The 26,577-nt window shown below is 35.9% G+C and overlaps 1 protein-coding gene and 1 pseudogene across 4 annotated transcripts in view; both read right to left on the bottom strand.

Moving 5' to 3' along the window:
• Positions 1-26,577, bottom strand: part of SH3D19 (SH3 domain containing 19) — an 80,234-nt gene that overhangs the window by 41,389 nt on the left and 12,268 nt on the right. For 2 of the 4 annotated variants that reach the window (XM_023530207.1, XM_023530209.1), the window contains exons 1-2: positions 3,076-3,106; positions 1,675-1,717 (exon numbers count right to left, since the gene is read on the bottom strand). In XM_023530207.1, the coding sequence (XP_023385975.1) occupies positions 1,675-1,717; positions 3,076-3,091 (59 nt within the window). In that variant the 5' untranslated portion in view covers positions 3,092-3,106. Of the gene's footprint in view, positions 1-1,674; positions 1,718-3,075; positions 3,107-7,276; positions 7,318-26,577 lie in introns of those variants that run through there. The other 2 variants (XM_023530210.1, XM_023530208.1) reach the window with 2 other exon arrangements.
• On the bottom strand, positions 16,725-16,843 carry LOC111739151 (annotated as a pseudogene).

Genomic DNA, 26,577 nt, shown 5'->3' with positions numbered 1-26,577 from the left:
TTTGCAGGTTAGTTACAAGCTATTGTCTATTTGCAGATGTTCAAAGCTTCATAAAAGCAACCACCACCAACAAAAAGGACATAAGAGCCACCAGAGTCATAGAAGTGACCTGTCTGGCCTGGGCTATCTCTAACAGTACACCCAGGTAGGCTTCAAAGGATCAAATGACAGTCATCCTCTATGATTTTGGCCTCAAAAAATTAGAGATGTAGCCTAAGCACACTTAATTCTGTCTTGGTTGATAAGAACAATGAATAAGTAAGGCTCATACAACCTTTTCATTCCAGGGCTCTGCACAAACATAAATATATCGTAAGGTAGAAAAGTGCACTGGTCAAATAAAATTCTTTAGTTTTCTGTTATTATAAAGTATATACTCTGAAATGATACCATATAAATAGAATATCTTCTTCCTCCTCATTCCACCTCTGTCCCAATTCAAAGTGATCTTTAAGTGTTTAGAGTTTACATGTTCGCTTCTAGACCATGATGTGTCTGTTTGTGTTCCTGGTCAGTTGTGAAGAGCCACAGTGACTTAGGCGTCGATTCTTTCATCATTTTCTTAACCTGACTGATTCTACAGTTTAATGTTTAAATCTTCCTTCAACTCAATTTCCTAACAAATACCAACTGTGTGACTAAACAAATCAACCAACCTCTCTGAGCCTCAATTTTCTCATCTAACAAATAGGGATGATGATACTCTCTTCCTTTCTCTGGTATTCCATGGAAAACAAAAACAAAAACAAAAAAGCACTGCCATCATCATGCACATACTCTCTCGTGCTACCTTGTGAAACAGTAGAACCTGCTCACTGATTAAACTTGACTGGTATTACTTAAGAACCTCAGTTTATAGCTTTTGTCTAACTAAATAATAAGAGTTACCAGTTAATAAATGTTAACCACTTTACCTGCATTAATCGCTGTGACAACCTATGAGGTAGGTATGGTTAGCACCATTTTAAAAATAGGGATATTAAAACTAAGAAAGGTTAAGTAGCTTGCCCGAGGTCACATGATGAAAACGTAGTCAGGATTTGAACTTGGTAATGTCTGACTCTAAAGTCCTTGTTCTTCATTCCCCTATATTATATCGTTAAGAAATTTGAAAGCAAGGACCATGTCTTATAAAAAAATTCACCCATCTATTCATCCACCTTTTATTCCATTCAACCCTCTCTATCTGCCTCTCTATTGGTCCTTTCTTCTATCTATCCAGCAACTCATTCCTCTCTTCTCCCCTCCTTCCCTTTTTCCACCCAACCATCTGCCATTTACTCATCCAGCTACCTATCCAGACTGCCTGCCTCTTTTCTTTTATTCTTCCACTCAATTTCCTATCCTATAACCCATCCATTTATCTACCAAGTAGCTACGAGGTACAAAGCATTTCTTTGAAGCAGTTCTAACAATGCTTTACACATAGCAGTTGCTTAACAAACATTTTTAAACTGATGTCAGTAAATAATGCTGTCAAAAGTACATTTTTAGGCTTGTGTTGCTTCTTTTCCCAGTCTTCATCATTCAAATTTACAGATTAATTCAGGAAATGTATCGATGAGGCAGAACACTATAATACACTGCTTATGAAAGAGAAACATTTAATTTGCTGTAATACACTTTTATTTCATTAGCAGAATAGGTGTCCTCTATTATAAATAATAACCATACCTCCTATCTCGATGAAGCTCACTCTGAATAGAAGTCCGAGAAGCTGTAAAAGAAAAAAATAAATTGATATAGTACAAAATTTGTACATTCAATAGAGGTTTAAATTTTTATAGGTTATATTATTGGGAAAAAATGACACACTTGCCATCATATAGAATGTATGGATTTTAACATCCATAATAGAAAAGCAAATCAAAATAATCGTTCATATGGTATAAAGTTAATTATAGTTATATATTTGAATTTCATAAAGAAACATAGATTTCAAAAACTCCTCAAAGCACATTCTGCAGTTCTGAAAATAATTTAAAGAATGAACAGAGAAGACAATTAGGTAAAAATTGCACGTTAAGAGCATTATGACATGAAATAAGAGTGGGCAGAAAATATTTTTAAATATCTATTCTGACCCATGACTATACTTTTGTAGTATTTGTTTATAGCTTTATTGTAAAGAGAGTGATGGTGGTCAAATTTTCATCTATTTTCTAACTTACCTGGAGTTTTACAACCTTTAAGTTGTTAATTACTTATATTAAGAGATAAGAAATGTAAAAAATGTTCATATCACTTTTATAAACATGTTTATAGCATGTATTATTGTATATGCAGCACTGACTTCTTGAATTCTTAAACTCAAAAACTAGGCCATTTAAATTTTTTTCAATTTTATTTTAAAATTAAATTACATCTTAATCAGATGATCTGGAAAATATGTCACATATAGGGTCACATATTACACATATGTTCAATAGAGAACATTACCTCTATTTTCAAGGAGCACATTCTAAAGATTCTTTTTAAAAAAATCTACAAATACTATAGTGTAATGAGTTGGACACAAGCGGAATTTGTTTCAGCTATAAACTGTTTCTACTAGTTGCTTTTATATCTCTCCAATACTCTACTTTACCAATTCTTCTAATTTGAAAAGGTTGAAAGTATGAATCTTTTCTTTTTCCCTCCTATTAACTTCTGATTCTCTATGAAGAAGGAAGCTGATGAAACTAAGGAGGCAGGAGTAGAGGTGAAAGTGAGGATGAAATTAAGGCGGGTGGGGTTGGAGCTCTGAAGGCTGAACCTACTCTGGGCTGTCAAAGCAAACTCAACATTTGAAACCCAAACCCTTGGATCCCAAGCTGGAGGATGTCCTGTATTCATATTATCAACTGGTTTGACTATTACATTTTTAACAAGAGTTAAATCAAGCTGAGGTGCATTTTGGCTACTAGAATAAAAGGACAGAGAGGCTACAGTGGTGTGTCTGATTTGTAAAAATAGTTTCGTTAAGTCAGAGGATCACTGAGTGTACTACAACCACATCATCACCATCACTAAAGCCAGAATCAGCAGACACAGCACTTGTAAAAGACATCATATTATTTATTGTCACGAACATACCTCTTCCACGGGGCATTTTTGCTGTGCACTATTCATGAGTGCTAAGGGAAAAAAAGAAGGGGTTATAGAAGAGGAAAGAGAGAAAAGAGTGAACTCAGCTTCCTGTGCTCTAAAAAGAATTCAGGAGCAAGACTGTCTTGCCATACCACTGTTTTCCTCCACTCTGCACACTTCGACGGAAAGGAAAAGTTGATGAACCATAGTTTCAGGGAGTAAAGAAAGACGTTGCAGCGAAGATATTATCTGTACAGACCAAGATATATCCACACACATAACCACAGTAAAAAAATAAAAAATAAATAAAAAAATAAAAATCTGCCTACAGTTTTTAACAGTGCAAAAAAGATCCAAAAGCCATTCTGCAAAATCAATTTGCTACTTCAATAGGAATCAATTTTAAAGTATGAATAATACTTAAAGGAAATTCAGTAGTCAATTTATATTCTTTTAAATCTTTTCACTTGATTCTGCCCCTTCGCACCAGAGAGAATGGGTTACAGGCTCCCTGGTTGGCAGAGTGGTAGTGCCACTCTGAATGCAGCAGAATGAGGAGTGAGAAGGTCTCCGAGCATGCTTACAGAGCTCCACATCCTTTGAGAAGCACGGCTTTCCTCTCTCCTGCTCTGATTTTTTTTTGTTTTTTTTTTCACATTCACTCATCTCTTTTTTCTCTCTTTATAGAATGGCTGGCACTTTGTGTCAGTGTGGAACAAGTTTAGCAGCTAGAAATACTTTAGATTTTCATGGCAGAGTTCATGTAATAATTTATACTCTTCCTGCTAATTTCCTAATTGTCTGCTTAATCTCATTCTCACTTTCCCAGATTAAACAGATCTGATGTAGCTGTTGCCAGGAAACTTGAATTTGTCACCAATGTCTATCCAAACCAACACATTCATTTTGACTCCTGCCACAAGCTGCTAGTCTCACATGCGTTTCGGATTAAGGCCACAGAATAAAGGCAGTATTTTCAGTTAAAGTTATAGTATCATGTCACAGAACTATTCTCAAATTTTTCTAGTTCATAAGGTTAAATTCTAAGTACAAAACAAACTCATATCCAGCTGTTTATAAAAGACTGAGATCTGGATTTGCAATATTAACACTAATAAGAATCTTTGTAAGTTCCAACAGGAACATAAGCATGAAAGGACCCTCAGTGATCATCCTACTCCAACCTTACAGATGAGGAGACTGAGATACAGAGAGGCTAAATGAATTATCCCTGGGCACACAGCCCATTACAGGACAGGCTGAGAGCAGTTTGCTCCTTTAAGCAGTTTAACTCCTTGTGGATCTCGGAGTGCTCAATGCTTGTCCTGATTCTGAATAATTAAAAAATGTTGCTAAATGATGGTCAGAAGAAATAAACACATAGAAGGATTATTACATTATAAGCGTTCTTGCTATAATCCTACCTTACCAATGAAAATCACAATAATAAAAAATAACTAACTACAACTGCTTGAGATAGGATATGAGCTAAATATGTCTGCCATGATAACAAGAACATCCATGGAGCGGAATGCTCATGGTCTTGGAGCCACAAAGTATAGGTTCACATCTCAGCTCTACCTTGTGAAGTCATTTAACCTCTCTGAGACTCAGTGCCCTTACCATCCGTAAAATGAAGTTAATACCTACCACGCAGAGCATTATTTTATAACATATATGAACAGTTCCTGACTTACTGTAGGCAATGAATATTAGCTAAATCTAAATTTCAAAGAATATTTTTCTTTTAAAAAGTTAATGAAAGGAAAAGCATGATATCCAGTTAGAACACTTTTAAGATCGTTACCCAAAGTAACAAGGGCTCATAAGAATGAATGAAATAAGGAAGACCTCAAGGCTTGACTGGAACCAGACCCATTATGAAATAATTTAAACTATAACCATTTAAGTGATATTGCTTTAAAAATGTGATAAAGTCTTTCTCCTTGACAGTGTTCAGTGATTGAGTCTGGGAGAGGAAAGCAAACATTTCAGTAGGTTGGGTAATACAGAAATTATTTACAACTTCTTGTAGAATGGGCGAAGGGAAAAAGAGAAAGACTGGCATGATTATTCTTCAATCTGTATTTACATGGCATCATGTGAGGATGTGTTTGGCCTTCTTATCTAAACATCAGCAATAAAGACAACCAGCAAATAGTTCTTTAGTATATACAAAGAAATGCATACAAAAAATTAAAAGATAACTGGGTTGTTTTTTAAAAGAGATTCCTCAAAGCAAGAGTTTTCCCTCTGTTTCACCTTCTCCTTCCTCTCTGCTAGGCCTACTTCGCCAATTTCCTTTTCTCTGGCTAGTCCGATCTCTCCACTGATCCCTTCCCTGCTGCCTACAAAGGCCTCCAAGCTTCCTCTTCCTAAACAGTCTGTGAACATGTTTGGATCTCCTCTCTGTCTGACCCTCGTCCCTTCTCAAGCTACAGTCCCCTTCCTTCTCCTGTTTACCAACCAAATTTCATAAGAGTAGCCTACTCCAGCTGTCCCAACTTCCACATATTCCATTCATTGTTCACGTTGAAGTGTGACTTCCAGCTTCAATGTTTTACTGAAACTGTTCTCTCGAAGGTCACCGCTGACTTCCTAAGTGTCACATACAATGACCCATTCTCAGCAGCCTTTTTGCCTGACCTTGCTGCAGCAGTAACAGCTATTTGTGGTTCACTCATGTTTTTGGAAAACCTCACTTCCCTTGACCTCTAACACACAGTGGTCCCCTAGCTGTTCTATTATACTGATCATTCTTTTTCAGCCTTTTTTTGCCCACTTCTCCTTAGCTGCCTTCTCCTTAAAGCTTGCATGGCATAGGGCCTCAGGGTAAGTAAAATCCATCCTGAAAGAGCTAGGGGGAAGTCAAGTACAGATTACAATTCTCAACAAAGAAATCCTGAAACCCAAGATAGAGGAAAAGTAAGAAGCCAGAGAACAAAGGCGAGAGCCAGCAGACAGGACCCAGTGAAAGGAGGCTCTCCTCTCAGCAGAGCTGGGTTTTCTAGGTCATGTATCTTTTGCCCTATGGCACCTAAAAGGCACAGCTTGACCCCAGACATTACTGCTTCCCAAGATTCTGTCCTTTGTCATCTTCTTTATCCTGCACACTTTCTCCCTAAATGTTTAGCTACTCCCAGGATTTTGCCTATAACCTTGATCACGCCCAAACTGTATCTCCAGGAAGAAATTCTTGCCTAAATTCTAGACTGTAATTTCCTATTTAAATTTTCTCCCTCCCTCCCCCATCCCCCCACCCACACCCAAAGGGCTCTAAGGTATGTGAAGCTATCATGAATTTTTCATCTTCGTATCTGAACTCCCTTCAGTACACACTGTGGCATTCCCACAGTTTTGTAATTCACCATCGACAACAACAAAAATGAAATGTGGGGAAATGTGGAATATCTTTCTATATTGCCACCATACAAACTATTCACCACAATGAGCTCAGATGCATGCACTTCACAACCTGTGGACACCCTAAATTCATATTAAATATTACAGAATTATGTTTCCAAAAATAATATACATTATCCTCATGGTGGTGATCTCAGCTCAAGTAATGTAAAGAACATATAAAAACCCCTTTCTTTTCTTTGTTTTATAATAGGTAATCCACGTTCTATTTGAAAAAGTGAACTTAACAGTCTTTTATTTAAAAAGATCTTAAAACTCTACACACCAAGAGCAAGTTTTAAAACTTTAGCCAAGAGGGAAAGTTAGTGTGAATCTACTGTTCTGGAGAGACTTCTACTACAGCACTTCTATCTGTCTACTATGTTCTCCACAGACATTTACAGTTAAATAAAAATACTCTGGAAGCAAATGAATCAAAAAAGAGAGGCTTTGATATTTTAAAAACTCATCAGATGTTCCTACCTATAGAAAATAGTTACATAAAATTTATATTAGATCATAGAAACTGACTAGATAATCCAGTTTGTTTGTTTGTTTGTTTTTTAACAGCTTAGTTTTACAAGAGAAAAATACTGTTCTGAGGAACTGGCTTATCAATAAAGAAAAGTTGAAAAGAAAGTTGAAAAACTAGTTGCATGGCTGTAATGGTTTATTACTCTTTAACAGAAGCTCTTCTTGTTGGAGTCTTTGTAAGATTCATCAAATACAATCACTTGCTAGAAATCTAAACCATCATTTAAAATTATTACAGAGGAAAATACAGAACAGGAAAAAACAAACTTACATCTCTTGATTACTGCTCTAATGGATGACAAGGGTCCTTGGCTAGAAAAAGAAAGAAAGAAAATTTATTACACACTCATTAATCCTTCTAAAAAAGAATCATTCATCGTGCCAGGTCATTTCTGAGACCCAATATGGCGCCAAACAGCAAGTTTAATACATTAATCACTGGTCTATTATCTTTACAAAACACAAACTAAAAATCTTTTCAAAATTGCCTTTGATATTTAAGATGTTTTATGGGAGGTGAGGAGTATATCTGCAAAATTTTGCCTTAAAATTGTTTTCATAGCTACCTACATACTGTGTCTTCCAATGAATTCTGGACACTGCTTGATGTCAGAATTATAAGGTGCTCAAAAGGTTTTGACCCTCCCATTTCTTTTGTGCTTGACATTGGAACTTCTGTCTTCTCAAATCAAAAAAAGATCATCCTCGCAGTCAATGTGAACTAAAGACTAACACGTTTCTTCCCAAGATTAGAATTAAAAACATCAACACTTAAAAGTCTCTGCTTGCACTGATCTTACTGTGTGACCTTAGGCAAGTCACACAACTCTTCCAAGCCTCTGTTTACTCATTGATTATTATTCTCTAGGCTGCAAAGGTTTAAGTTATTAGTCTGCGAGGCTGTTTGTGTGTTGTCTTTATTCATACAAGATGGGCTAATTGTTTTTGGAATCATTTAGAAAAAATATATATAACCATTAAAGTTTAGTGATATCATTTAGAAAAAAAAGTTTGTTTATAAAATTCTTCACTTTTTCTCTTTTAAAATTTATATGTATTTTCGAATTTTTGTGGTAATTTATAAATCCTCTTGCTATTCCTTAGATAGATACAACAGGAAGATGCATAGCAGTCCATTTTATGGGAGAGACACTTTAAGGACACGCTATTCTGCCAGAAAAGAAAAAAAAAAAAATTAGGCTCAGGCGGTCTCTAACACTATGAAGCTGGGACTATAATATAAAAACATAAATATTTTTTATCAATACTGATTTTTTTAATGTTCTTGAAGGTTTTCTGTAAACAACTACTTGGGAAAAAACAGTATAAGGTATTACGGAAGAGGTAACAGCGCTAAAATGCAAACAGGTTGACTGAAGGTTCTAGAAGAACTTCTTAGGGCAAAACTAGAGAGAATCTGCATGTTAATATTGTATCTGTTGACTCAGGTACTGTAACTAAAACAATCAAAATCAGTATTTAGAAGCAAGGACAAAAACATCAAAGTTCCATGTATGTCCAGGTAGGGTATAAAAGATGTTACTGAATGTCTACATCATAATCCCCTTGCTTATAACCACTGATTTGGTTTGTTATTATTACTTTAAAAGATCTTTTATTAATTACCTTCGTGAAAGAGGGGAGTGTATTGACTGGGGTGGAGCATGGTGGATATTTGGGTCAATCTGCCCCCCACCACAAAAAAACAAAACATGTTGAACTCTTAAACTCTAGTCCTCAGAGTGTGACCTTATTTAGAAATAGAGTCATTACAGATGTAATTAGTTAAGGTGAGATCATATTGGAATAGGGTTGGCCCCTAATCCAGTATAACTAGTATCCTTAGAAGAGGCCATAAGAAAAAAGAGACACACAGGGAAATGCCACGTGATGACGAAGTCAAAGACTGGAGCGATGCAGCTGCAAGCCAGGGAATGCCAAAGACTGCCGACGAACCACTTGAAGCTAAAGAAGAGGCAACGAAGGACTCTGCCATGGATTCAGAGGATGGCCCTGCTGACGCCTTCGTTTCAGACTTCTGACCTCCAGAAGTGCAAGGCAATCATCTTTATTGTTTTAAGTCACCCAGTATGTGGTATTTTGTTATGGCAGCCCTAAGAAACTAATATGGAGGGGGTCTTCTAAGATGCTAAGTAGATGTAATCCATTGAGCTATATGCTTTGTGCCTTTTCTTGTATGTTATACTTCGATTAAACCTTGGCACAAAATAGAATTTTGACTGAAGTCAGCCCAAGTTCTATAAGCCTCAAGATCTGCAGTATCATGTTTAGACTAGATCTGGAAACCAACCAACCAACCAATATCTTACGTCTAAAACCTAAACTCCAAAGTTTAAAGTTCTCCTTAGAGGTTAACAGGTTTCGTGGTAGGGAAAATTAAAAAAGAAGGCCTGTGATCAAATACATCTTCATGTATTTGAAGCCGTCTGGGGAGATGCTGGAGTAGCCTCCTGGCTGTGCAGTACATATAATTTCTGTATCTCAAATGTAGCTATGGATGCCAAACTGGTTTTGAAGACAATCCTTCATCTTCATCTTTCTGAGGAACAAAGGCTACACGTGAAGGTAGCACTCTACAGTCTTAAGAGAAAACTTCACAGGGACTGTCCTTCAGCAGGAACTCAGGCTCATGTCTCAGCTGAGAACCTTCAGGAAGGATGGTCACCATGGGGCGATAGACATGGCCACATGACCACTAATCAGAGGAGTGGGCAGTAGAGCTTGTTGGTTCAGAGAGCTAGTTCTGGAGTCCAGTTGTACATATTCCCTCCTTATGCCTCCACTTGCTGGCTGGTGTGACTTTGTGCAAATTACTTAGCTTCTTTAAGGCCTCTTGTGTATAAAAGCAATGATAACTCAGCTTCCTCATGAGGTTGTTTCAAAGAGGAAGAGGAAGAATCCATTAAAGCATTTTACACAGTGCCTGGGACAAAGTGTGTGTTCAGTTGTGAGATACTATTATCATTCTTAATGTTTGTTTGTAATCTTTATTGGCATCACAAAACATCTGACAACACATACGACCCTTGATGGGTTCTCACTTTGGGGTTCGATATCATATGGATTGTAGGCCTAACAGTTCATGTTATTTATTTATTTGTTTGTTTGTTTGTTTATTTTTATGGTGATGTTGGTTAACGAAATCCAGTTAAGTTTCAGGTGTACAATTTAATAGTAAGGCACATACATATTGCATTGAGTGTTCACCTCCCATAGTTAGATTTCTTTCTGTCACCACATATTTGACCCCTTTTACTCCATCTACCTCTCAGTTTATGTTTTTTAAAGATTTTTTTCTTTAAGATTTACTTTGCTCTCCTTTGGTTTCTGCTGTTCAGATGGAACCTGAGCTCAGGGCAGTCCATGACAAAACAAAGGACTGCAAAACCGAATCTTCACTCCACTCTAAGTTTATAAGCCCATGTCTTGTCCCTGGCAGAGTTGATCCAGATCTTTGGCCTTCTGCTCTCCAGGCACTGCTTCCCTTATCATCAGGTGCCCTTGTTCTCAGTTGGATAGATAAACCACTCCTGAGATGTGGCAGTCAAAGACCCTTCCAGGAGGGGAATGAGGGTTAGGGAAAAAGGCTTTCAGATCCTGAGCAGGAGAATCAAAAGCTGGGGTCAAGACAGAATTGTCTCAGGTCTAATTGCCTGATGATTTATCTTCCTACAGGACTCTGGGGGACTCTCTAGCTGTTCAGAGTCCCATTCTAGCCTTCTATCCCACTCTCACACAATAAGCCCTTCGCAGACTATGTGGTAGGACCACTCTCTACCATTGCATTTGCACACAACCTTAGTTAGTAGTCAAGATGTTTTTAAGAATGGAAATTATGTTTTAAAAAAGTTTCTTAACCAAATGAAATGCATTTCTAATGATGAGATTACAGCGATTAAGATGATGTTGAGAAAAGCTTATTATTATGTGTGCCAAACACACGATTCAATTAACGAATAAAGAAAATGAGGCTTAGAGTTTAGGTATCGTGTCAGCAGTCACACAGCTGATAAGTGGCAGAGCCAGATGTGAATTCACTACTGTCTGACTGTAGTCCCAAAGTCTGTAATTCAGGCTTAGTAGATGGGTAAATGTTTCTGGATGTTCTACAAAGTTCAGCGTGTAAGCAAGTACCCCCAAACATAAAGCTGGCCCTCAAAATTTTATACTGGAGTCTCATGCCAGACTCTGCCACTGCAGAAGAAAACAAATGTTGCTAGGTACAACAAGAGCAACAATGCAAACCTCAATGGTCATTTTGTAACTCACCTAAGTAAATCCAACCTCTCTTTTTCTTTTGGATCATGTTTTATCGTAAGACAGATGCCTAAAATTATTTATACAATTTTCAAAGTCACAGCTTGTTTCCAAGTTTAAATTCACTCCCAACCCACCCTCTCTCTTTGCTGAGAAAAAACAAATCAATAACTGAAGTTGCTGATTTGGCTTGTTTAGTACATCAATCAGAACAATGCCTGCAAGTGTCCATTGTCATCATCACATTCTGTGTGCAGAAGCAAATGAAAACATTTTAAAACATGCATTCTTTGTAATTAAAAACAAAACAAAACAAAACAAAACCCCTCACTAAAGGCCATGGGCGTATCATTAAAGTGCCAGTCAGTAAAGCCACTAGCTTAACAAGGAGTTAAGCTAATGTCATTTAGAGGTGCAGTCCACTGGTCAAGCTGATAAGCCTACTGGTAAATAAAAGTTTATTCCTTTGTACCATCTTCTCCAAAGGCTCTCAACATTTGGATGGATTCATCTCCATTTCCCAACAGAGAGGTTTAACCAGACTGGTGTGATTTTTGCAGGCTGGAAGAGGTATTCCGTCTCATCTATTTGAGCACACACTTAGTACTTTTTATTTGTATGATTTATACCAAGCACCAGGAATGCCTTGAAAGCAGACTCTGACCTCAGTGAGAAAGACAAATACTGCAACTGTCTTTCTATTAATAGCATATGAAAGTAGTCACATGGTGCTATGTATGCAAAGAAGTTATGCATTACCTGATCTTGGGGTCTGAGGAAAGGCTTCCAAAATATGACGTGTGTCTTGGCTGAGAACTGAATGTGTCAGAGGACAGATTCTGAAGAGGAAGTGTCAGGCAGAATGTGCAAAAGATCAGGAGTGAGGAGACAGTCGAGCATGGTTTGTGAGCAGCACAAGAAGAAGCTATGGTAAGAGACAGGAAGGGACTGGGACTCAAACGCATGCCAAAGCATAACTGGAAATACGCTACAGAGGGAAGTGCTGATGGCAGGCATCACCAGCCAGGTTAAACACTAAGATTCCATGGGTGAGGGAAACGACAGCAAAAGTGTTTCAGAAGCAAGTGGGAATTTGTCTAGGACAAGCACTGTTAACTTTCGCTTGTCTGTATGCACTAGTCATTGTCCCTGTGGCATGCCTGCCTTTTTTAAAAAAGAGTTTATGAATAAACCTTGGAGTGCTAGTATTCTATGTCTTGAATTGTGGGCAGATCTACATTTTTAGGAACTAAATATATAGATGCTAAGATTGACACACTAATATCTGATGAGATAAATAATGAGTGGTGGTAGGAAAGAGAAGATAGATGTGAGCAAGAGATTTCTGGAAGTGCCAGAAAGGCAATGGAGAAGTCTAGGGTGTCTTGTTCATGCATGCATTCATTCATTTATGGAGCTCTGAGTATGTACTTGGCATTATACCCAAAATGGGAACACCAATATAAATAATATACAACCCCTGCCCTCAAGAAGTATGCAATCTTGACAAGATCAACAAATAAAAAATAAAAACAGAATGTAAAAAAAATGTTATACAAGGTATTATGAAAGCTCAGAAGAGGAGTGTCTAAATTTAGCACTGGGAGAGTTAAAGAAAACATAGAGCTGATGCTGGAGTAGAGCTAATGCAGGGTTTTGCACCCTTGTACTACTGACATTTGTTAACGGCTGGCAGGGGTGGGGTTGTGGAGCTGTCCTATATATTGTAAAGAGAATCAGCTGCATTGCTGGCCTCTCCTTAATAGATGCCAAAGACTTACATCCCCCGGCCCCCTGCCAGTTGGGACAACCAAAATGTATCCAGACACTGCCAAATGTCTCCCAGGGAGAAAGATCGCCCTAGGATGGGGAAGAAGCTGGCTTTGCCATTTCTGGTTGCCAAGTTGACGGTGGTAATACTGGGATAAAATCTGGGGCTGGATGTGAGGGAATAGGACAAAAGCAGTGATGAGAAGAGAAGAATGAAGTAAAAGAAATTCCTAGGACCAAAACAGTTTTGAAAAAAAATGGTACTATGGCTATACCAGGTGAAAAAATTAGTCTTTCTATGAAGGAACATAGAAAGTCAGTCATTCTATGAAAAGAACCTTTATAAGTTCAGGTATTTATAAATCAAAGATTACCTGCACTTTTAAAAAATGATACTTATTTCAGGACTACACTAAACAAAAGTCACAGACTTATGCACTTCAGAAAAAAAAAACAAAACATTAGATATCTTTTTATAAATAAAGCTTTTGACCAACAGTGATTTGCTTCTCAAAATAAAAAGCAATAATGCTATAGAATATAACACACAAGTATTTTCATCTTGTGTATGCACTGGTCAAACTTTCATCATCCTATATTACCTGATAACTTAAGGCAATATTATGTAATGGGAGAACATATGAGTTAGTAAACAATATTTTGCCACTGACACAAATAAAAAGCTATGATGCCATTTTAATAGTGTCTAAATTAATATCGTCACCACAATATGTAGGGTCAGGTCTGATAAACTGCAGGGTATGGAAAAGAATAAGTGTAGCTACTAGAAACTAATGAAAACGAATTATCTTTCAGTTCTAAAACTTTGAAGAATCTCCATAGTTTAAAGTTTGGGTATGGTCAGGGATTGAATTCCTTTTTAAGAATTACAGAATAAAGATTAGTAAAAAAAAAATAATACTAAGAAAAATTAGGATCCAATTAGAATGGTTTTTACTAAATTTAAAAAACATTAACAAAACTACAAAATACTTCCATTAATACTCTGAAAGCTTTAGGGGAAAAGTTATATGAGTTCTGAGTACATTTACTTTTTCATTACCACGAAAGTCCAATTATAATCATTAAAATTTATAATATAATGTCAAGTTACAGCAGGTATTTTTCTACTTAATCTTTTTCAAGGACAAGCAAATCATATGTACAACCCCTATTTACATATTTAATTTTAGGGCAAATACACATTTACGTGCATTTCATTAACACATTCTACTTTTTGAAATTTGTAAACCGGGTTCTCTTGACAGATCTGTGATCATGAAGAATATGGAGGACTGGTAGCGAAAAAGCAAATAGGATGCATGATGTACCTCCTGGGGCATCATGACTGTAGTGGGAAGAAAGAGTACAGAATTTAAGCCAGCCGGGGACCTACTTTCCTATTTGTGTGATCTTGGCCAATTTACCTACTCAATGGAATTGTTTCCTTACCTGTAACATGAGGATACTAATGCCTATCTTTTGGCTTGTTACTAAAACTGAATGAAAAAACTACATAAAATATACAGTGCAGTACACCTGGCACATATTAGAGTCTCAAAAAAATTTTTGGTTATATTTCCTACCCTATTTTCCAATACACAAATTTCTATATTCTATAATCATATGAGGGTAAAATTTTTGGAGCTGCCTTGCCAATACCAGTTGAATGGCCCTATAGCTATATTTATCATAACTCTACCTCATAAATTCAAATAATTGACCATTCACAATTTGGTTGCAATTATTATTCACCACTTACAACCATTCTGAGTTTCTGTAATACATACTTTTCATACACTTAATCTCCTATACCTAATCGCCCACAAAGCCAAGAGAACAAAACAGACCAAGCTTTTGTATTATTCCCATTGAGAACACAGATCTCTGTTCCTTTAGGTCATGCTTCTCATAATATTTTTCACAAAATGGACATGGTGACCTGCAGCTCTGCAGTTTCTAATTCTTTAGCTCTGTTAAGCAAGAAGTTCCACAAAAGTGTTCAAAGATCCTGAAATAGGCTTTCAACTCTATTAATAATATAGTACATTTAAAATGAGAATATATTACCCTAGTCTTCCAAATTCTTTAAGTTGTTTTTTGTTCTTTTTTTGTTTGTTTGTTTACATATGTACGATTTGACTCCTTAATTGGACTGCAAACTTTTCAAGAAGAGACCGTCTTCTGTTCATTTTTATAGTGCAGTTCAGTGGAACTGTATCATGTGCTCACTGAACTAATGTGAACTCGATCCTACTCAGAGAGAGAAATAAATATAATTTGAATAGTACAGATGATTCCACCTATAATTTATTCAGTAAGCAAATCCCCAGGAATAATATTGCTGCTGCTTTTGTTCTGATGGTTTCAATTCCCGGTTATATTTTGTTATATGCACATCTTACCTTAAGTGTCTGGGTCTAATGTTCTAAAAATGGGTGTTTTTCATATAAAACATCACCTTGATGAGCATCTGAGGCTCAATGAAAAACAGTACTCTCTTCTAATAGTAGATGGAAAACTACTATTAGAAGGATGACCTAATTCAGAGATGGTATATTAGACTCCAACACGGCACCTAATTTGGCAACGAACACCGTACTTTGTGTCAATTAATGGAATTTCGGGGGTAATTCTGCCTATTTACAGTTTTTCATTGTACACTATCTTTAGAATATGTTTTCATTTTTTTAAATAAGTTAAGCCTCTGATAACTCCCAACCTATAGGTAACACAAATTCTTCACTGGTGTGCTGCTAAATTTCAAACCATGAATAATACACAATAACATACATTGCTCTTAATCAGATAGTGCTTGCCTTACTAGGTTATGCTGTATCATGCAGAACAGGTACAACTTATTTTGAGAAGAGGTTTAGGACATAATGTCCAGCCAGCACCTAAGAAAGGTGGCCTTTATTGCAATATGTGAAAACAGAATCTCTTCAGATGTTAACACAAAAAGATGGAAAACTATGGGTCTGATGTAGAACTGTGTTCAATAAGAACCTAATGAATGAATCCAAAAATTACTCACCAGAATAAATCTTTTCTGGGGTTATAGCTTAACTCCACATTGACCTAAAGTGGTCTACAGAAAGTTTATACAGAAAACCTAGAAAGGCAAAGAGCTAAAATCTAACCCTTTCTTTCCTGGATATACAGTAATAAAGTAGAATTCAATTTTATGATCAGAAGTTATTTGTTGGTAAAAGGCATCAAAAGAATAGCATAGTTCTAAAGGGGTGTCTATTATATGCCAGGAAAAAGTGAGGGAATAATAAAATGTTAGACAAATACATGGAAGTTTCCACTGGAAATACCCATAAGAGCCAGAATTGATTTTTCAAGTTTTGTCTTATTAGCTGATGATTTCTGTATTTTTGAGCAAAAGGCAAGCATGCATTTATCTGTTAAAAGTAATTTTTAATTTTCAACCAAGAAATGTTGGTTGAAATAGCTTATGCTATTTCAGGCATTAGGCAAGATACCAAAGATACAAGATCAACTAGGACACACAGTCCCTGCCTGTAAGGGGCTCAAAGTCTAGTGAGAAACCTACAAAAAGGGAGGAGCCTACACTTTGTGGGAATTCCTGCTTTTCTTTCTTTCTTTCTTTCTTTTTTTTTTTACATTCTTGCTTTTCTTTCTTTCTTTCTTTTTTTTTTAAATGTTTACAGCACCTGGTATTCCAAGGTGGTCTCCCATCCAAGTACTAACCAGGCCCGACCCTGCTTAGCTTCCAAGATCAGACGAGATTGGGCACATTCAGGGTAGCATGACCGTCGAATGCTTTACTTAAAATTAGGACTTTCATATACCTTTTACCTTGTATTCAAGGTATTCTGGTGTATTACTTCTTCTATTAGACTATAAACTTCTTAGGAAATGTACATACTGGAATGATGTTGCATGTAAAACTTCAATTAAAAAATTATGGCAAATTAAAAAAGTCAATTTCTAAAGTCCTCTTCGCATGTTCAGATTCCATACCATAAAATATTTTAGGTCATATGTAAAGAACAAGTCTCCTAAAAACAAATGACTCACCCATTACACCTTATTTAACAATGACTTTTAAAGGCTGTAAAGAGAAGTTCTTTAAAAAATTTTAAAAAGAGTAGAACACTACACCCTTCTCTAAAACTTGCCATGCTGGTTTCAAAACTGTATGCAGCAGAGCTCCTACCAAAAAAGGCTGAGGCCTCCCTTTGGACACTTCCTTAGGGACATTCAGGGAAAACTCCTGCAACAATCACAAGACTGTCAGGGGACACAACCTGGCAAGACAAATTAGGACACAGGAAACTTGGTAAAAATCCAAAGAGTCACTTGGTCACACTACAGAAGGAAAAATTAAAGGCAAATATTTCCTACATCACAGTCTATAAACAGAGTCCTAACACCTATATAATAGGAAGCAAACGTAACTTAAAAACCCTCTGCTCTGTCCAAGGATGAAATAAATACTCAAAGAGAAAGAGACAGAGAAAAGGTTTCTCATAACAGTAGTTTCTCACTAATCTGAAAAAAAAATCAGCTTTATGTGTTAGTTTGTTTTGTACTAAACATATATAAGTACTCTAATATATGGGTTCTCATCAGATCATATCATCTATTTTCTCTTTTCTTGGTCCTATTATGCAAAAAGATGGAAGACAGTGAGATACAGAAAATGGTAATGACACCACCCTCTACACTTCCTGCTGTGAACTTAGAGGCATACCTGATAACACTTTCTGATGTCAGAGTTAGGGAGATTAGCTCTTAATTCTAACATTTTTGGCTATAGCTTTTAGTTATCTTTTTTACTTTGTTACTGCGTGAATAAACTAACATTTAAAAAAGAACCTGAAAATAACTCTCTTCCTTTGCAGACACTGAAAATCAAAGGAACATATATGTAGATAAGTAACTGATAGTATCTGACTAATAGGTTATTTAAATTTCAAGTCATATTAAGGATGCAGGAACAGAGGTTAGAAAGAATTAAAAGGAGGAAAAGAGAAATCGGACCCTATATACATACAACCTGATAAATCTATCAGAGTAAAAATGAGGGGATTAATTTTTTAGTGGCGGTACAATTAGTATAAACCAATATTTTTGGCCTTCGTCTTGACATATTCCTAATTCACTTTGAATCATTCTGTATTAATACCTTCAAGAGATAGCCACATAGCATCGATACCTGATGTGGCAATCAAAATCAGCACTAAAATTCAAAAGTTTTAGAAGCAGCTGATATTTGGAGCTGGGCTAGCAAAAAAATACGTTACAAACAAAGAGCTGTGTGCATGCATACGAATATCTGAGAAGAAGCCTTATCCACAGCATGTGGTATTTTTAGATGAGACCAAATTCATCTCAATTAATCAGTGTAATAGTCTCTTGTAAAGAATAAAATCTTACTATGAATAAAAACATATGAAAAAAATCAGAGGGTTTGGTAGAAGACAGCAGGGAAAGAAAAAAAATGAGAAAAGTGATTTCATGTTTCCCCATTCTTTATGGGATTAAAATAAAACCGGTGAGGGATAATCGTTTTCTATTTCTCATTGCAAAAACAAATACATATTTTAGGCATCTGAAACTTATCTAAGCACTAAGTAAGTGATGTTTCCAACAAGTTAGAATTTAGATCAGTTTGAAGTCATGCCTTTAAAATCTAAAAAAAAAAAGAACAACTTCTAAAATATTAGCTCCATTTTTTATTTGAAATAGTGAGGCAGATATTTTTTAAAAGCTAGGTTTAAATGTTATTAATAAAAGTACATAAATTAAGTTGTTATGGGACACTAAGATTTTCCTACACCGATAATTATTTTTTAAAATCTTTTAAAGATGAGTACCATAGCCACCAATTTCTTAGGCTTTGTAATCACTTGATCAAAGGTTTCAGGTAAGCTAAGCCCTAAGGTTAGAGCTACCTACAGCATTACATTTCTGTCTTTTCGCCAAGTCTCGGCGATATCAAAGTCAGAATAAAGTTGGCTCAATCAATAGTGGGGGAAATAACAATTTGGAATAAATATACACAAAACAGTAAAATCAAATCAATGAAATTACATATCCATTTTTAAAAATTCCTTTAACCAAGTTCTTCAAAATCAGGCAGTTCTTAAGAGTTTCTGTCATAAAGCCAGACTTTGACCAAGAATGTAAAAGAGAACACAGAAAACAGCTGAGTTCATTCTAACAACACTTGGATTTGTTCTCCCCTGGGAATTGGTAAAGTAATTTTAAAAGAGGGTAGACATGAACTTTTACTGTATATATTTAATAATTTCCCTATTACATAAGGAGTGCAAGCAGCACGCCCACCAGCTAAATATGGATGTTTTGCAAGGTCACGGGAAAACTTTTCCATTGGATACCAAGAACATATCTGGTAGCTAAAGGATTTTAAAGTCATTTAAAATTATGACCACTGATTATATGAAGTTACCCAACAAGTATAAAAAATTTCTAGATTAGAGAGCCCAGAGAAAAGCAAGTTTTAGGGTGCATATCTGAGGATACCTTCAGTAAGTGCATGACTGTTCATTAAGTCTATAGACACTGAGTATGACTGCTCCCAAATGAGTAGTTCTATCTTTTCAGTATATTTTAAAAGATTCATAGAGTAAACGTGTCTTCTAAAAGCATCAAAAAAAAAAAAAAAAAAAAAGAAAAGAAAGAAAGCAGAAAGGAGGGAAGCAAGAAGATGCAGAAGAGAACGCAGGAGAGAATGACTGGCATGGGGTCCAGCCGAACATGAATGGAGCGCTCTACTGTGGACAAGAGGAGTAAGGTTCCCAAACAGTAGCAGGGTGAGGGCTGCCTGAGGAGCAATGAAGCCTGTGTTGGCACCAGACCTTAAAACAACCAGCCTGCCACACAGGAGGTTCGTGGAGCCCCTGTCCTCTTTCATTCTCTCCTCTTCCCTCCCATACTGCGGAGAAGAGGCATTTTATTCACCCATTCGCACACTGTCCCCTGTGTGACCAGCTATTCTCGCCGTGAAATGGCCTGCAGTGCAGTCTGGCAAAGCAACAGAGCATACCAACTGACACTAGAGTTTACTTATATGAGGTAGATGAAACAGGTCGTCAGACTGAATATTCAGTATGATTCCCATCTTATTTTTAAAATCTTACTTAAAAGAAAAACATATACATACAAATATGTATATCAGTCAATATATATTTAATTTTATATTTATACAAGAAAAGTGAGAACATATCTACCTAGTCATGTGGTTGAACCTGCTCCTTCTGGCTCAAGAGAGCTGATAATTAAATTTTCAGGAATTCTGTAGGCCAGTTGTTAAAGATAGCAATTATTAAAAATTACATAAACTTATATATAAATTATATAAATTTATATTAAATAAATCACACAAAAACAAAGGCAATAAATACTAAAAACTCATCATTTCCTAATCATTTTACCATCTTTACTATTATCTGTGCTCTTGAGATGATTTATATCTATTACGTCTGTATGGTGGAAATACTATATATGTGTTATTGTGCATCTCTTCCTAATTTATCAGCAGTGGTGTCATGTTGGTAGCTTTAAACTGGCCAGGTTAGAGTATTTACATCACAGATATTGGCAAATCAGAGCCTAATTTATCAGTTTATTGACTGTTTAGACTTAAGAAAGTGATGGATAAAATGTTAATAATGTAGATTCAACTTAGAAGCACGCTGTTTGTAGCTGTTACACCGTGAACAGCACAAAAAATTGAGGAAACATTCTTCCAGTATTTGAAAACTATTATCTGAATCAGCAGAGAAGTTTCTCATATCGCTGACAAAAAGAGTAGAAATTCTGACATGATTTTGTTGTTTCACTTTCATCCTACTCATTAATATTAATAAAAGTATCGACAATCATACTGGATTTACACTAAGGGACCTGGATGTTAAACTTTTATCAGCAAATCACTGCATGTGTAACAGTAGCTGGCTCTGAGAGGTACAGAATTATGATTTGTTATCCACCTATGTCTCTGTATTTTTCAAGTTTTATATAATGAACATTATTCATTTTATAATTTTAAGTTTTGTTTTTTTTTTAATTTGCTATGGCAAAAAACCAAAACAAAACAAAAAAAGTAATTTGGTTCATGTCAAATTCCATGACCTCTGAATAATTAAAATTACATTCAAACCATCAAATAATCAATCACTCAGGAAATAGTAGAATAAGGGCAAATCTACATGCCATCACAGGGGTGAAAATCCCCCAGAATCCTAGCATGAACAGTAGCATGCATACAACTTCAAACAGCTTACAAAAAGAAAACAATCTATAGATCTCACAAACTCATACTCCTTCAACATAAAATTAAAAAACCAAAGAGTTAATAATCAAATTAAATGAACATAAACATTTAGAATTTAAAAATCATTACTGTAACTATTATTTCCTTAGTGTCCTCCATGTTCCAGGGATTATCCTAGGTACTGAGACAAGAGCAAATAAGGCGAGCCCCTGCATCCAAAGAGCTTACAGTTAGGTAGAGAAGACAGAAAAGTTAACTGGCAAAAGTTTTTGTTTCTAGGTTTTTTGTTTTTTTTGTTTGCTTTTGTTTGTTTTTTTTGTTTGTTTTTTTAAGCTGGCAATTTTAAAACAGATTAGGAAATATAAAACCACCCAAGGATGTCTGGGATCTTTAAAAAATATATCTAGAACTAACCATGAACGTCAATTCAAATGAAATACAACTGAAAGAGAATAAAATATAATCAAACTTTAAAAAATAGTGAAACAGATTTTCATTGGCAAGACTGAGCAGACGTGAAAAGCAACATTTACCTTCTTGCAGCAGCCAAAGCCGAAGTCACTCCTCAAACTCAGCTAGTCCAGTGTTGGCATTTTCAGAACTGGCTTGGCAGGACAGTCCAGTCTAATTCAGACCTCTAGGGGCACTCAAGATCATCCTACTCACACATGTAAGCAATGGCTATGTCACCTTGTGAATGTCTATAAGATGTGCTCATTGTTTCTTGGGCCATCACCCTTCTTGTTACAAGAATTCATAATAACAGAAATGAACTGAAATGAATACGTGCTTGGATAGATTGATGAACAGGTAGTTGGGAGACAGACAAGCAGGTGGATAGATTTGTTTTTTCTTAACAAAGTTACTTTCAAAGAAGACAATATATTATCTAGTAATTCCCTCTAGTTGTAGGTCCACCTATCTAGATAACAAATATAATTCTGGCTTTATTGATGGATTGGAAGAGAGATGACAGCCTTTCCAAACACTGCAGTGGAAAAAGCTGGTGTGGTAGTTACAGATAAATACTCTGACTGCTAAAACCAGACCCACAATTTTCCTAGGAGAGATACAAAGCTGTTTTAGGCTGTGTTGAACTGAGTCAAAGGATATTTGGGAGTCTACTTGGAACTTCAAGAAAAGGAGAAAAAGAAGAAAATGGAGATCGAAGAGGTGGGGTTAGAATCTAAGACGTGCTTCCAAGCTCTACTCCTAATTCTACCTCATTCCCACAAGCCACAACCCTGACACTGAGGTCCTAAGAAAGACTGAGTAGAATTCCCATGACAGGGAAATCAACAGTAATAACTGTTTTCCCATCACTGCCACCAGCACCTTTACCAGAAAGTCAAATGCTGTAGAATAGCCCTTGGTAGCAGAGTAGCAAGGCTACTAGATGATTTTAGCTGCCTGAGAAGACAGCTAGATAACCAATATACACATACAAATCAGATATGTTTTCTCTACCTCATTTATTTACTTTTGCAAGTAGCCTCAAAAAGAAATACATTTTATTGAGGTCCTTGGATCTCTCATTGTTTCTAGTTCACTTGAAAGTGTCTCCTCTCAAATTAGGAAACATTAACTGATCATCTGTTATGTACCAAATCTGGAGATGTATAGATGAACAACTGCTTTTGGGTGAGGAGCCAAACTCATAAACATATAATTATAAACTATAATACAGTTGATTTGTGCTCTACATAGAAGTAAGCCAAAGTAATTAGGAAGCAGCCTTTAGTTTGTTCATTTTTGTCCCTACATCAAAATGTTTCAAACAGTAACTTTAGGCAGCATTTTTAAATTTTAACATAAAAACTGTACAGTCATACGTTACTCAACCATAAGGCTATGCTCTGAAAAATGCATCATTAGTTGATTTTGTTGTTATGCAAACATCACAAAATGCACTTACACAAACCTAGATGGTATAGCCTATTTACACACCTATGCTATATGGTGTGGCTACAAATCTGTATAGCATGTTACCATACTGAATACTGCAGGCAATTGTAACACAATAGTATTTGTATATCTAAACACATAAAAAATGCAGTAAAAATACGGCATAAAAGATAAAAAATGGTACACCTGTATAGGATGCCGTGAATGGAGCTTGCAGGACTAGAAGTTGCTCCGGGAGCGTTGGTAAGTAATCGGCGAGTGAGTGTGAAGACCTAGGACATTACTGTACACTACTGGGCACTTTATAAACACTGTACACTTAGGCTACACTAAATTTATAAAAACATTTTTCTTCAATAATAAATTAACCTTAATTTACTGTAACTTTTTTATTTCATGAGCTTTTTAAATTTTTTTTTTAACTTTTCAACTCTTTCGTAATAACACTTAGCTTAAAACATAACCAATATTACAATCACTACGACTAGGACGTAACTAGGCGATGGGAATTTTTCAGCTCCATTATACTCTTATGGGACCACCATTGTACATGTGGTCCGTCAATGACCAAAATATCATTGTTCAGTGTGTAACTGCACTTGTATTCCCTTTTAACTCTAACACCTCATTAGAAATGTTTGTTTCCAAACTAGGACTTTCTATAAAAATAATGAACTTTCTCTCACTGAAATAATTCAGCCTTGATCATTTTTTCTTATATTATTGGCAAAATCGAATATAAGCTGCTCACCATGCTAATGCTGAATTGCTGCAACTTATTTTTGTCATGGTAATTTTGTATGTTATGTTTTTCAGGAGGATCTTTTAAAATAAATTTTTAAATTTTGTAATAGTTTTAAGATTTACAGAAAACTTGTAAAGATAGTAGAATTTCCATGTACCCACACCCAGTTTTCCCTATGGTTCATATCTTACACTAATATGTTACATTTGTCACAATTATGTGTTTATTTTAAAACACTGATATGCAAACTCTACTTTCCTATGTTTTATCTGTAAGCAATTACAGAAGGTATCACAAAAGATTTCCCTATGGGAATTAGTGTAACACTGAACTGTAAACACTAAATGACATCATTGTTCCCTAGAGCATTTTACAAAGAAGAGAAAATTAGGGTGGGGTAAAATTCCTGTAGATTTATTTTTCAGGGTTTCAATTTCCTAGATTTATCACAATGCCTAGCAAAGTGCTTATCACGCATTGTTGAATACATGTGAATCCCACTTGCAAATATATCAATGTACAGAAATGCCAATACATCTATTTGATATCAAAATTACATTCATCAATGTTTCATGGAGGTGTTATTTTTTTAAGTCGTGATCCTTTCAACATCAGGCCTACCATAAATACAAGTTGTGGTTTTACCTCAGTCTTAAGCAGAACAAATCTAGGAGAGATTTGAAGGCTATATTCTCAGTAATCATCATTTAAAAGTAAATAAGAGTAGTTAACTTATTTAAATACCAAGATCAAGTCTCCTCTTTATGCAAATAGAGGGCCAAAGAGAAGAGGGTAGAGGTGATCCATCCTTGCACATAAAACATCTGCTTGCATTAAGCCTATAAATGAATTCCTGGAGACACAGGGCATGTAGGGCTCAGGACCAAGGATCATTCTGATGGCTGTCAGACACAGAGAGTGAACTGTGTGAGGCATTCGGAGCTCTGAGGTCCAGTTTCATCTCTACTCACTTTGTGAGCATAATCGTATAACTTAATGTCAGCTTCCTCCTCTATAATACAACATTATTGGAAATGTTTGGATAATCTCTACTCACTACTCTTAAAAATTTTTTAATATGAAACTCAAAAAACTCTAAGATCCCAATTTAAATTCTACTCAATAAGAATCATTTACTTAATCCAACTGGAGCAAAAGGAGTTGGACTTGATAACAAATCCACTCCATTAATAATAGGTAGCCTAACTGAGCAATGCTTTAATGCCTTACACCTTTTTTTCCTCATGTCTTTTTTAAAAATGATTTTTATTAAAATATAGCTAACATACAATATTACACTAGTTTCAGGATTACACCATGCCTTACATCTTTTAACTCAATCCATACATCCACCCTTAGAAGAAGGTACTGTTATTATCCTAATTTTACAGATGAGAAAGTTTTTGTAATTTAAATGTCCAAGGTCTCACATCCCATAAATGATGAAGCCAGGATTTGAACCTGGACAAGCACTGCTCCAGAGCCTGAGTTCTTAGCTACTGTGTTTCTCTGCCTCACAAAAAAGTTAACCTACAGCTGAATGTTGAGAGGAAAACACAAAAAAACACTTGTATAAATGACAATTGTGAATTAATTATTAAGAAACCCTGAGAACTTGTCTTCTTCCACTGAATATCCCATGACTTGGAAGATTTAAATCAGAGGCAGTGGTGGAGGAAGGCGGAAGGTGTCTTGAAGAGTATTAAAAAATGATTTAAGACTTTCATCATTTCTAAGATTTATTCATAATATATAACACGTCAAGGAGTATATGTGAATAAGTGTTTGGAAATTCATGAGTCTGCTGTATTTCGTGTTGTTTTAGGAGCTCCTGCATTAAAGAGGTTTTGCTGTTGCTGTTGTTGTTGCCTTTTGTTGGCAAAAGAAGCCAAAACAATAAAGGTTTCTATTACTCACTAAGGCGCAGATTTGATGTCAGTGTTCCTAAGATAAGTAATACATTTCCTTCACATAACAGTACTACTCTGCTCCGTTTTCTCAATATATTCATGGCACCCTAACCTCTGTAAAAATAAATCCTAAAACAAGGCAATAGTCTGGGTTCATCCTAAAGCCAATATAAATGTGTTCAGTATGAAAATTTCATCTCTAAATTATAATATTGTTATCGTTCTTTTAATAGCATTATATTATCTTGTGAGGTTAATAGCATTATATTATCTTGTGAGGTTAAACTCAAATTAAAGAAAATGGGTTTTAATTCTGAGTGTCCATGGGTATCCCAGGAATTCCCACAACAGGAAGTACAGGTGAACCTCACACAGCTCTGGGAAACAAGGTGGCTTCTTGCACGAGCTCTCATTCTTCCTCACTTTCTCTGAGACCACACCATCTCTGTTTTTATCTTCAAATCTCCTGCTACAGCTGGACTCTCTCTGCTCATTCTTCAGCATACCTGGCCAGTGTTTATCAGTATATACGTTGTACCAAGCCCAAATCTAAATAATTTTCAACTTCCAGAAACCATGGCTCTGAGCTCTATATTCAGCTTAAACTTTCAAGAGAAAGGATTTAATTATCACAGCATATAGGTCAGAAGTCCACCAGCTATGGTCAAATGGAGTAAGGCTGCGTGGAA

This window comes from Pteropus vampyrus, unplaced genomic scaffold, assembly GCF_000151845.1.
Source record: "Pteropus vampyrus isolate Shadow unplaced genomic scaffold, Pvam_2.0 Scaffold47, whole genome shotgun sequence".
Taxonomy (NCBI): domain Eukaryota; kingdom Metazoa; phylum Chordata; class Mammalia; order Chiroptera; family Pteropodidae; genus Pteropus; species Pteropus vampyrus.
The sequence above is the reverse complement of the archived record's forward strand: the minus strand, read 5'-3'. Positions and strand labels throughout refer to the sequence as shown.